The sequence below is a fragment of the Perca flavescens genome, chromosome 16 (assembly GCF_004354835.1).
Source record: "Perca flavescens isolate YP-PL-M2 chromosome 16, PFLA_1.0, whole genome shotgun sequence".
NCBI lineage: Eukaryota > Metazoa > Chordata > Actinopteri > Perciformes > Percidae > Perca > Perca flavescens.
The window spans coordinates 26,581,268-26,593,811 of NC_041346.1; the positions used below are offsets into that span (position 1 = coordinate 26,581,268).

Sequence of the window (12,544 nt, forward strand, 5' to 3'; positions counted from 1 at the left end):
AATTAACACATACAGTACATAACCTCACAGACACTCCATGTCAAATTTCAGCCTCCTAGGGCGAAAACTGTGGCCGCCAAAAGGAGGGGAAATTCAACAAAATCAACCACCAACAGACAGAGCGAGCTATAGAGCCGCTCGAAACCCTGAAGGACATTTAACAAAGATTATAACTGTTCCGATAGTTATTTACAGGAGTCTCACATACTTTTTTTAGCCATATGGACGAAAAAAGATGTCTGTCTGTTAATTGATTAAAAAAAAAAGTTGCTCCGAATCCAGGCAGCCAGAATTGAAATATATCCTTTCCCTTTGACCATCCACATCTGCACATGCATGAATATGCCCATCTCATTATACCAGTATATGCGTAAGGTCATTTGGAAATGTTGTGAGGAATGTTTCATGGGGAAAATAGGGAATACATAAATTCTTGTGTGCCAAGGCCAAAACAAGAAAAAGAAAATGAAAGGACTTGAAAAGAATGTTTAGCTTTTTTAAACTAACTGATACGAGGTTAAAGAAAAAGCTTTACATTTCTTTATACTAACGCACCATTTAAATATCAACTAACAATGTTATTAACTGATGTATGCAGTCTAATTAGTCTAGTCTAGTCAGATTCGGGGCTCCAAAGCTCAGCTCTGTGATTCAAATGTAATGGCAGTGTACATTCGTGAGCGATTAAGAAACCCTGTCAACATTAAAGAATGTGGTGTTAAGGTGGTGGTAAGCTACCTGACTGAGAATGTTCCCCGCTGCATCTCTCCTCCTTGTTGAACTTGTGGATCTGATAGGCAGAGAGAGAGAGAGAGAAGGAGCGGATTAAAGTTGAGGTTTTGGACAAGGACCAAGAGTCGCGGCTGGCTCGCCTTCGCTGTGAGGAACATAATCAGCCTGATTTCCTGCTTCCCACTGGCAGGATTACTTCTGTTGATTAAACCACCCAACAGTATATAAAGGATTTAAAATGAGCACAACCTTTAACCTCTACAGCAGTAAAATGCAACGCACACATTAATGCTGCAGGAATATTAATCCAGAAACATCAGATATAATAGGAACATACTGACAGGGAATATTTACTGCACAATGAGTCATTTTCATACTTTGAGTATATTTTGCTGATACATACTTTTAGTTAAGTAAGTTTTTTAATGCAGGACTTTCAGTGTAGTGGTAGTACTTTTATAGTACATAAGGATCGGAGTCCTTCTTCCACCGCTATCAGCAGGTGAGGAACTGAGCCCAAAACAGAACGTTAGAAGTGGAAATCAAACACCAATTTGTCAGATTATGTCTAATTCTGATAAATTTTATTTTGCATGAAAGAAAAAAACATTTGCAGTATCATCTACTTAAAAAATGTAATCTCTCTATTATATTAAATAGCTCATATTATACTCATTTTCAGGTACATAATTGTATTTAGAGGTTGTACCTGAATAGGTTTACATGGTTTAATTTTCAAAAAACACCATATTTTTGTCGTACAGCTCCTCTTTTCACCCTGTGTGTTGAGCTCTCTGTTTTAGCTACAGAGTGAGACATCTCACTTCTGTTCCATCTCCTTTGGAAGTCACACATGCGCAGTAGCTAGGTAAGGACTACTAGCCAGTCAGAAGCAGAGTATGAGGGGGTGCCACGCTAGAAGCTAGGCGAGCATTATAACGTGTTACAAAGTGACGCAAAACGACGCACCAATAGAGCTGTATGGAGCAGTTTGTGAACAGTGTTTTCTGTTGGAGATTGTAACTCCCTTTGGGGTGGAGTTTGGGCTTTTTCGCTTTGTAAACCTATAACATGCACAAAAAAGATATACAACACAATAAAGGAAAGGGAAAAAGCCAAAAAGCATAATAAGAGCACTTTAAATAGCTTCTTAAAATTCACAAGAATGATGCTTTATAAATGTTATGGTAAAAGATGATGTCAAAGTTGTTTTTTTACATTTTATAACTGAACTTTACAGCACTTTTCACCATGATCGTTAAATACATATTCATGCAGGTGACAACTGGTACAGTACATCCTGTTAGTCACACTGAGGTTATGTTGATATGGATAAGAAGAGCCGGTTTAATCCGGTTATAGAAGATTTTTCTCACCCAGTGACTCACTGCACCTTTGCATCTTGCTGACAGTGCACCATCCACATTTATGTTACGGTCAATGCACTCAAACACATTTATTTTTTAATGTAGGAAAATCTGAATTATTTTATTGTGATACAGCAAAGGGTGTCCCTATCAATTACATAATTTTTTTTTTACTCAACATAACTCTCACAGAATGCTGCTTTTCTCTTTATACAACTCTCACTCTCTCTCTCCCCCCCCATCCCCCCCACACACATTGAAGTCGCTTGCTCTCAGGTCTCCAGTGCTTCCCATACAGAGTAAATAGGATTAAGACAGTATAAACATTTCTAATGACATACAAGGTTGCCAGGTTTTGCTGGCTACATCTTAATGAGCTTCTTGGGCTGCAAGGCACAAACAGACATCTCAAAGAACATCTTTTGAATTAACTTGACTAAAGCTGGGAAAGAGCTGAGATTATGATGGCCCTTAATTGAGAGGGAAAGACAAACAAAACTGACCCTAAACCTGCTGTAAGTCTGGAGTGCTTAGACAAATACTGCTAACCAAACAAGTCAATGAAATGGAAACCGTGGTCTTCAGCCAAACGTCTGGGTGGGAATAGATGAGGAATAATGTGTGGTTTTAAGTGCTCGGAGGAAAATCCTGACCAAGGATACAGTATCAGATCAGTGGTATCCTGAGAGGACCTCTGTGGCCTTGGGTTTTCAAATAGTAAAGACGCAGTGCCTCACCACGTGATTTAATTTGAAATGTCATCAAATACTAAACTTTTGTTCCTACTTTGCATCATATAATGTGTTGTTGAAAATGCATTAAAAAAAGGGGACACCCTGATAATACCATTTTGTTTGACGCTGCATGATTCCGGTTGGGGGGATGACTTTCGAGAATGGGATCAGTCACTGCCATGTCTAAGGATTCCCAATCCGAGGCAGGAATGAATGCCATTTGGCAGGCAGACGCCAATGGCTGACTCACCTTATGTCCACACGATGAAAGAGAGCAATGAGCTACAGCTAGTCTCCGTGCTGCTTTGCCCGCGGTATAAATAGCCCTGGCGCCTGGCTGCTAGCCCTGCCAGGCCTTAGTGGGGGATCCTGGTGCTTAGCCATAGCTTAGCATAGTATGACGTTATTGGCCTGGAACCCAGCTGAGAACAGCGGCACACCTGCTTCAGAGTCAGTGTGCACGCTGCTCAACAGAGCTGGAAGCCTGTGAGGCTACATATCCTGTTGAGGTATTTAAATCTGACACTTACAGCCTACAGTTCATTTGAAGTATTTATGTAACACTTACTGCCAGCAGAGTTTGCAATCTGTGTCTGAGTCCAGTTTGGACTCGATCGTTTATTTCTCCACCAGGCTTGTTTGGGCCAAGCTGTGCTGTAGCATTAGGACTGCTAATAGACATTTGTTCAAACTCCACAACAGAATAAAAGCAGCTGACTGTAATCTTCGAAAGTGGGTTTAGAAGTCTTAGTCTTTTAAATTATATTTTGTAGCAGCATTTCTTTCTCCAAACAGCTGCTTGTATGCTTTTAAACTTGGGATTTATCATTTGAGTTTGCGGTTCGAGATTGCAAACTCAAATGATAACTCATTAGCATTAGCATTTATCTGTGAAACACATTAGATCATGACATGACTCACCTGATTATTGTTGTCAATATGAGGTCTCTTGATCGCCACAAAATGTCGAATCTTCCTGTTGGAAGCGACATAGGAGTCCGTCAGTAATTCAGATTTCTTGGAAATGAACAGTAAGCGCGTTGGGTTGATTAATATTAGCTTACCCTCCTTGGCCGATGACAGGTGTGATCTTCACATGTTGCTGTATACTGTCGCCTGACTTCTTCCTGGCGTAGTAAATACCCTGCCATTCCTTCAGAGACAACAGAGCAGTCAGGCAATTGTACAGCTGCGTCTCATTTCACAGATGGGTAGATGGATTGATGGATGTGGGAGACTCACCTTTCCTTTTTTGATACAGGTGTTGATGGTGTCCAGCAGGTCAGCTCTGTTCTTGTCGCTCTTGGGGAGTTCGGTCAGTTCCTTCCCGATCAACTCCCCCTTGTGGTAGCCCATCATCCGCTCAAACGCTGGGTTCACGTACTGGGACAAAACCAGGATGACGTAGAGTTAGAGAGTAGAATAAATAAATAAAAAACACCTGCCTGCCAGGGGCCAGCTTCTTTTTTTTTTTTTTACTGTATATAGTTACCTCATACCTCTTTTTTAATACACATTCCATAGTCTAGTGTCTATCCAGGTACATCACAAACTAAAAAGCCTATAGCTCCCATAAGGTTAGGCCTAGAAGTCTGGTATTGTATACAGGTGTGGTTGACAAGATGTAGAAGGTATGTGGTGATTTGCATAAAGCATGTCCTATCTATTGTTATTAAAATATGACTAATTATAGATGACAACATGATCCATGTTTGAACTGATGTAGATTAGCCTGTGTTATAGCCCCATATAAGGAAACACATATTCAGAAACTAGAAGATGCTACCTTTCAAATGCAGCCTCGTACTGTACGTGCATTTTGGCCTCACAGGTTTTTTGTTTTACAGTTTTTTTCGATTGCTAAACGACAGTGGGCACAACTGGAGACACGTGTGCAAAACTCAAACTACAGTCTGCACAGCAGCGGTTTATGTGGACAAAACTCTAGTTCGTTTTTCATTGCTTGAACACAGTTTTCAAAACTCTACACACTTATCCCATGGCTTTAACCACAACGTGCACAGCACTCTGGATTTACAGCACTTTGTTCAAATGCTAAAAAAACTGTTAACCACATTCAAAACAGAATAGATTTCAGTCTGGTGCCTATCAAACACTGGTGATTGCAATTTTAGCTGAAAGCCTAAGCAGGTGTCTTGTTTTAGACTAGTTAGTGAACATACATGGTATTTATACAGAGAAAGTTCAGAAAGCCTTTTATTGTATACAAACACCAAATAAGAATGAAACAATTATACACTGTACCGTTTGAGACAAACAGGTAAAAGAGCAAAGATACCAACATGTCCAGGTAAGATGTCTGAGGTTATATACACAGCTATAAAAAAAAGAATTGAAAAACACTATATCTTTACTATAGTAAAACTGCGTTCTTACTGTTTTTCAGAAAGTAATGGAGGTGAAAGCAATAGAAACACCACATTCATTTGTATTTAGAGATGATGCTGACATCCAATGTGATGAAAAAAACTTGCTGCATGATGCTGGAGAGAGGCAGGATTAGTCACACTATGCTTTGGTACTGTTACGTATGTACCTTTAGTTTTTTTCCTTCCAGTAATTCCATAAATTACTAGAGACAAAATACTATATTGAAGCAAACTGCTGCTTTTCATTCCTTCTTGTTTACCTTATGTAAAATTGGTATATTATAAAATCTATATCTTTTCTTTAAAGAAACTATTGAGTAGTGTGAAGTCACTGAAATTGTTCAAACAGTAAAGAAGAGAAGTTTGTAATATGAAATAATGAAATATATTGTTGGCTTTGGTCTTTTCATGGGATTTTTTTGCAATAACAAAAATATAGAATATGACCAGCACTTTAAAGGAAATGTTTGACATTTTGCTCATTCTGATTGCGTATTTATTCACGTGCGTGTGTATTATCCCTACCTGTATTATGTGGTCCTCACTCGTGATCTCCACAGCCTCCTGACATTGCTCCAAAGCGGTGAAGACAGAGTTACAAGCCCTGTGGATCAATAAAGCCTTCAACACGACCACTTGATATATTTGTCTGTGCATGTACGTTTGACTGCATTGTGTGTGTGTGTGTGTGTGTGTGTGTGTGTGTGTGTGTGTGTGTGTGTGTGTGCGTGCGTGGCTAAGTTGTTTTTCCTCTGCTGTACCTGAGTTTGAACTGGCAGCGCACCTCTCCATGTTCAATCTGTATGAGCTCATTGTAGCAGGCCGTCACACTGCTGTTCTCCACAAACCTCTGGAGGCCCAACAAGGTTAAGTGTTGTTTGAAGGAGAAAGAGAGACAGGGGAGTGGAAAATTGAATGAGTCAGGATTTACTCAGTAGCGACTTGTTTTGCAACCTCTTACGTCACTTTCACACCATCAAACACCGCTGACAATAAGTGCCTCCTTCAAACACAACATGCTGCTATTTTAGTGTCTGAACTCTCCTAGAGGATTTAGTAAAATAAAACAGCTATCAGAAAGCCAGGCTAACTCAGTCAGTCTGCTAAAAACACACAGTCACAAGAGAAGGCAAGATGTTGGACGTACTCTGCTAAATCCTGCACAGAGGAGAGGAAGAACAGATGGCTCGTCCTGGTCAGCTGGTCTATTCATTGACAGAAAATAATTATTACCATCTGAAACCACAATAATTTTTCAGAAAACATACTTGTAGAGGTCCACGCTTATATGGAAATGTAGATTCAAAGGCCCTGAACACTCATTTTCTCAATCAGCTTCTTACTGTGAGCGAATCTACATTAACAACAGTATTGTCTGCCAAAGTTTTGGTTATTTCAGATTTCTCTCTGATCTTCCAACTGGTTTTAAGTGTGTGGGGCTCTGTTGGAAAAAAAGGTGATGTCACGTACTTCCATGCACCACATTTAAATCAGAATGTGGTGGGTTGTTTGGTCACTCTCAATCAAATCTGATCAAATCATAATGATCAAATAATTAATGGTAGGTATTGACCGTTAAGTTTTTTTTTAAGGCCAATACCAATACCGATTATTAGTAGTTAATGAAACCGATATTTGGAACATACATTAGCTGTACAGTAAAAAAGAAAATCTTTCAGTCAAAATTAACAATTTGAAATGTTACAAACTCCAACACAAAAGTTTCTTTAAATGCTTTAAGCAATTAATTAATAAAACTGAAACTTAATACACAGTCAAAAAAAAAGTATAACTAAAAACAAATATAGCTTCCTGAAGTTGTAACGTGCTAACAGTTTGTTTGAAGGTGCAGACCTTACAGAGCCGTAGCGGAGCCAAAGTAGAGCACTTTTTAATGAATTAACTTCATTGGTTATCAGTCAAATACAACAGTGATACAGATAATCGGACCCGATAATCGGCTAGGCCGATCATTGGTCGATCCCTAATTGATGGGGCTGTAGCGATAGATAATGATTTAACAGACATTTATTTAAATGAAAATCTTTGAGTTTTTGATTATTACTTTAAGGCATTACTGCACAAAACACCTACAACACAGAGGATATTAAAATCAAACTTACTTTTGTGGCACAATGGCTAGAATAACTGTATTTTCGGAGGGCTTTGTCTCACGGATCGACCTGGGAATGAAAGAAATGCAGAAATGAAAAGTCAGCAGGAGTTCATTTCATCCACACTGCGCACATGAGACGGGTCTTGGACTCAGGTACAGGTTCAACATGTGGGCAGATTGGGGGTGATGTCATTGCCACAAAAAGAGAAATAGAACATTTTGGTGCTTTACACAGACACACCAAAGACAACATGTGCTTCAGAGGTTCGGTCACAAAGCCACAACTGCTGGCAGGACGTACAGGAAAGTGGCCCGGGGGTGGAGGAGGAGAGGAGACAGTGATGGAGGATGAGGAGGAACAGAGGGAGCAGATGAGAAAAGAAATAACAGTGACGAGGAAAAGGAGTGAAGGAGCAACGGACAAACAGGGAGCAGCTGCCAAACTGTGGTAATCAGGAGACAGGAGAGACAAATGAGTCTGTTCCTTTACTTGTGGAAATAATGAAGCACTTATAATAAATCACTCTACAAAATATCCAGCGGTGGCCTTTAGTCTTTCAAGGAACTTTGGATGGGCTAGCACTGTATCGAACAATAACTAAAGCCAAAAAGTCTGCTAAAAATCATGACAGCAATAAACATAGAAGTAGTCTTAGCTAACGATGAAGAATATGCACTATATCACAGGCTGAATACCAAAACTGAAAAACAAGGATGTTTAAAAATCAATGAAAGCACTTTACAGACCTTCTAATGTTGTCCAGAGGATATTCACACAGCATTAAGACAACCATGGGACACACATTAAACTCTTCGAGCCATGGGAATCCCCATTGAAATGCTCTAAACACAAGTCCTTTGTTCATAGATGAAAGGTTTTCAATAGCAATATTGACTTCAAGAATTTGACAATGCCAGTTCCTAAACAATACTTTTTTTCATACCAATTTTATAAAATCCATTTTACCAAAAACAAATTACAACATTACAGTAGAAATCTTTTTTTGTTATTTTTCAGCTCCTTTACAATTATGTGATATACACTGTAATAAAGGCTCTCAAAATACAACAACACAGGTGAGCCCCGTCTCTGTGCGTTACATAGTTTTTCCTGCATCTTGGTAGAAGCATGCTGCATGCTTATTGGCTCACTAACGCTGATCAGATTTACTCCTTAGGTACTGAAATTTGGTATTGAATCGCAAGGCATTTTTTCAATGCTCAATACTATGGAGGCCATTCGGTCGGTGCCTAAAAGTATCCCAGCCCTAAAAATCAGAGATTAATTAGAATTTAAATGTCACCTACATGTGGGAAGAAACAGTTTAAGATGTACCAATTTGTGAAAAATATAGGACTAGAAAAACTTCCTGAATAACTCTTGAAATGGCCATGCACACCAGAAAGTAACAGGGGACAAACTTAGCACAGACCAGTAATGCCAGTATGAACTTAACTTGACACCGTGCAAGAACAAGGAATGACTGAGGTTTCTGAAAAGTGGCCAGTGGGGCTTTTTCTGTGGAAAAATAGGACAAGAAAGAAGGAGGAAAGGCTTCTGCAAGTGTATTACTCTTGGTTCCCCTGGGCCACCATCCAGCTTTCATGTCAACAAACAAACTTACAATTTGTCGTTCAGACTCACTCAAGTGCCACTCTACTTCAATGGCCACTTATGAACTGTGACATCCACCGTCCACTGCCTCTTCTTCTTAAAGCAAAACACTGAACTGAGCAACAGTTACCAGACTAACACTGAGTGCAGTTTCAGGTTGCAGATGCCTGTGGTGCCCTCAGGTAAACACCAGATGGCACCAACAAGCCCTCAACTGCAGCGTCCCAAAGCTACAGCAGAACTACTTTAGACAGACTGAACTCTGGACATTCTTGTATTTGTAACTGCTTTTAGGTACAACCCTCATAATTTAAGTATTGATTGTTTTGTGATTGAAGTGAAGAATTACATGATCGGTGTTGCAGGTAATGATCTCAACCTTTTGGCGGATGAAGCCCTTTCAAACTCTTTGTTTAATGTCAAACTTGGTCTGAAAACAGCAACAGTAAAGAAACCAGATTACTGTGCCAGTTCAACTTCTTTAAGAAATCCCAGTACAATTTGATACCTAAAGTAGACATATTGGAAAATATGTTTTTTTGCTGAGAAATCAAAAGATATCGCTCCCATGTCTGTACAGTAAATATAAAGCTACAGCTAGCAGTTGGTTAGCTTAGCTTAGCTTAACATAGAGACTGGAAACAGGGGGAAACAGCTAGCCCGGCTCTGTCCAAAGGCAACAAAATCCACAGACCAGCAATTCTAACACATGACAAACTAGAAGGGCACTCAAGAGTGCATACCTCGGCCAAGGCCATGCTCTATCTCGCATTGTTAATGAAAATGAAAAAATGATCTGTGTATCTGTCCCGTGATTCAGATCTGTTGCAAAACTTAGTGGGTTCTTTCTTGGCCCATTCAACAAATTTACCAAGTTTCATTAAATTGCGGCACTACTTTTTCCATAATCCTGATGACAAAAAAATAAATAAACAAAACCAAACCGAAAATATAACCTCCTCAGCAGTGGTAGTTACGAGTTACGGGTGTTTGTGTGCCAGACTATATCTTGGTTGGCCGTCTGTTAATTAGTGACTTTTAGAGGAGGTGGAAAATAGACTTCATTTGCCTTTTGACAGAGTCAGGCTAGCTGTTTCCACCCGTTTCCATTCTTTGTGCTAAGCTAACCGTCTGTATCTTCATATGTAATGTACAGACATGACTGTGGTATCAATATCTTCATGCAATTCTCAGAAATATGTCCAACTATTACTTTAAAGCTATAGTGCATAGTTTCTGTCGCCCCCATGAGGAATTCTATTTAAGGACAACAAAACTGTCGCCGTGTCCACATGATACAAGCCTTACGTGATCGCGCACATGCCCCCACCCCTCCTCCACGCAGTTGCTAGTAGCCATGGAGGACACGGAGGATTAAAAAAACATGATGGACTCTTCAGAAGAGGTAATTATCTTCACTCAGGTTTCTGCGTCACCGGAGGACACAATCTTCTGAACATAGCCATACTGAGAAATCCAGAGAGAGTTGTGTGGAGCTGATAGTCTTAATAAGCTTTGTATCAACTCATTTGGCAATGGCTTGAATGTAACGGACGTTTATTAATATCAAAAAGTTACGCACTAAAGCTTTAAGCAGAGACGGTTTAGAACCAAGACGCCCCAACTCAGAGCAGTTTTCTGTATCTGTGTCACGTGGGCTCCGCCACAGCCACACCTCTTTAGGAGACTAGCGGCAGGTCCTGAGTGTATTGATTCCAACGGGAGAAGTGAACGTGAACACAGATTATGAGTGATTTTTTTGCCCCATAGTCACCAAAGTAGATATAGGAGCCATTTTTCACAAGCGATCATCAGGAGAAAATTAACTGTTCAAGACGTGTTTGTCTCAGGGCCAAACTCTCGCGAGATCTGGCAACACAGAGAAGCTAACATCAGCTAATGTTCGTGAACGCCCTAACAAAACTAACCTCCATCATGCTAAATGTTTTTTAGCCGTGTAAATATCTAACGTTAGCAAACGAAAATATTAATAAATTATACAAATATAACTTGTAGTCTATCCACATTAAGTTCACTACACTTTCAAATGAGGCCACGCCTCTTTAGGAGACAGGAAGTGTGTACTGTTTCATACCATTGGCACTGCCTGAAATACGCTATCTTTAATATAGAGAATCTTTGCTTTAAGCAACCTTTGTCAGAGGAGACATTCTGACTCAAAGACGAAATAAGAAATAACCGCGCAGAAGCAGCCACAGCAGACACACGGGTGAGGCTCACCTGCATACAGCTTCGGGGTCAAAGTAGCGCGAGTGCCGTCCATCAATGACTATAATCTCATGGTGCTTGTCCAGGAAACACTCGACGGCAGACTCGGGTGTCCGTGCGATTTTACACCTGAAGCCAGCGCGGTCGCAGGCCCACCAGAAGGCATCGCTTTGGCTGTCCTCCTTGGCGAACACCAGCAGGACCTGAGGAGACAAGGAAGGAATGGACGCCTGAGTGAGATAGTGCTGCTACTACGGTGATAATTATAGGATATCTATGTTAGTAGGTCCCAATGACATTTACTACTCAGACAGGACATTCTCCAGAGCAGCAGACATCCAAGAACCAGACTTCAGCTGCAATATACACTTCTGACACCAAGGCTCCAGTCCTACTAGGGTTACTGACATTTATGGGCTTGAATAATACAGTAACTGCTCCAACTGCCAAACCTTTAAGACCTAAAAGACGTACATTTGCGATTGGATTGACAGCAAGAGATATTTAACCCTTAAACACCCACTTCCCTTTTGAGAGTAGACTATTTTTTAACATTGGTGAGACTCCATATTTTTAAGGTTAGAGTTATACTTTGTGGGGCATTGTATCTGGAACATTTTTACAACAGGGTGTAGATTTTGAAGACAACCACGATGACAAATTTATTTCCAATACTTTTGATAGTGTGGATCAGCATGCAAAATTAACTCTTTTTTTTTTTTTTCCCCACTGGCCAAATGGCTAGATTTTGAAGACAACCACGATGACAAATTTATTTCCAATACTTTTGATAGTGTGGATAAGCGTGCAAAATTCACATGGCTAGTGAATGTTCAAATTCGACCAGCCACTCAATAGATTACTATTGTTTCTTTGGCTGGCCTCTAACGGCCTCTTGCATATTTTACCAATTTGGCTGGTGGATGGTGCTAATTTGGTGTGGATTAGATTGATGGATGCATGAAAACCACAAGCATTTTGTTAAATATTAAGAGCTTATCAGATGTGTCAAAATGTTAAAATGAATGGTTATGAATACAAATAACTTTGAATTTGATATTGATGTGGAGGGCATGTTACAAAGCCTCTTACTGACAGAGAATTAAAAACAAATATCAAAACCAGAGAAAAATAAGTGCTGGTGAAGTAAGGAAATGGTAAAGTAAAGTGGTTAGCTTTGTTGTCCCACAGCAAGACAGTCCTGGTTATGAATCTTTGCCTTTTTTAACAAGTTTTGTTCTTGGAAACAGTATTTATAGGACAAAAACATGCTCTGCTTTCCTTCCAATCCACTGACCCTCTCCTTCACCCTCTGGACATATGGTCGTTTTAAACACTGCAACTGGGTGACAACAGTGTAA

General features: G+C 39.9%; 1 protein-coding gene across 3 annotated transcripts in view; it reads right to left on the bottom strand.

Moving 5' to 3' along the window:
- The window catches only part of pde8b (phosphodiesterase 8B), a 73,038-nt gene that overhangs the window by 30,747 nt on the left and 29,747 nt on the right, over nt 1-12,544 (bottom strand). For all 3 annotated transcript variants that reach the window (XM_028601156.1, XM_028601153.1, XM_028601155.1), the window contains exons 3-11: nt 11,196-11,386; nt 7,347-7,406; nt 6,371-6,428; nt 5,985-6,073; nt 5,749-5,827; nt 4,076-4,216; nt 3,898-3,986; nt 3,755-3,809; nt 739-790 (exon numbers count right to left, since the gene is read on the bottom strand). In XM_028601156.1, coding sequence (XP_028456957.1) covers nt 739-790; nt 3,755-3,809; nt 3,898-3,986; nt 4,076-4,216; nt 5,749-5,827; nt 5,985-6,073; nt 6,371-6,428; nt 7,347-7,406; nt 11,196-11,386 — 814 coding nt within the window. The remainder of the gene's footprint in view (nt 1-738; nt 791-3,754; nt 3,810-3,897; nt 3,987-4,075; nt 4,217-5,748; nt 5,828-5,984; nt 6,074-6,370; nt 6,429-7,346; nt 7,407-11,195; nt 11,387-12,544) is intronic.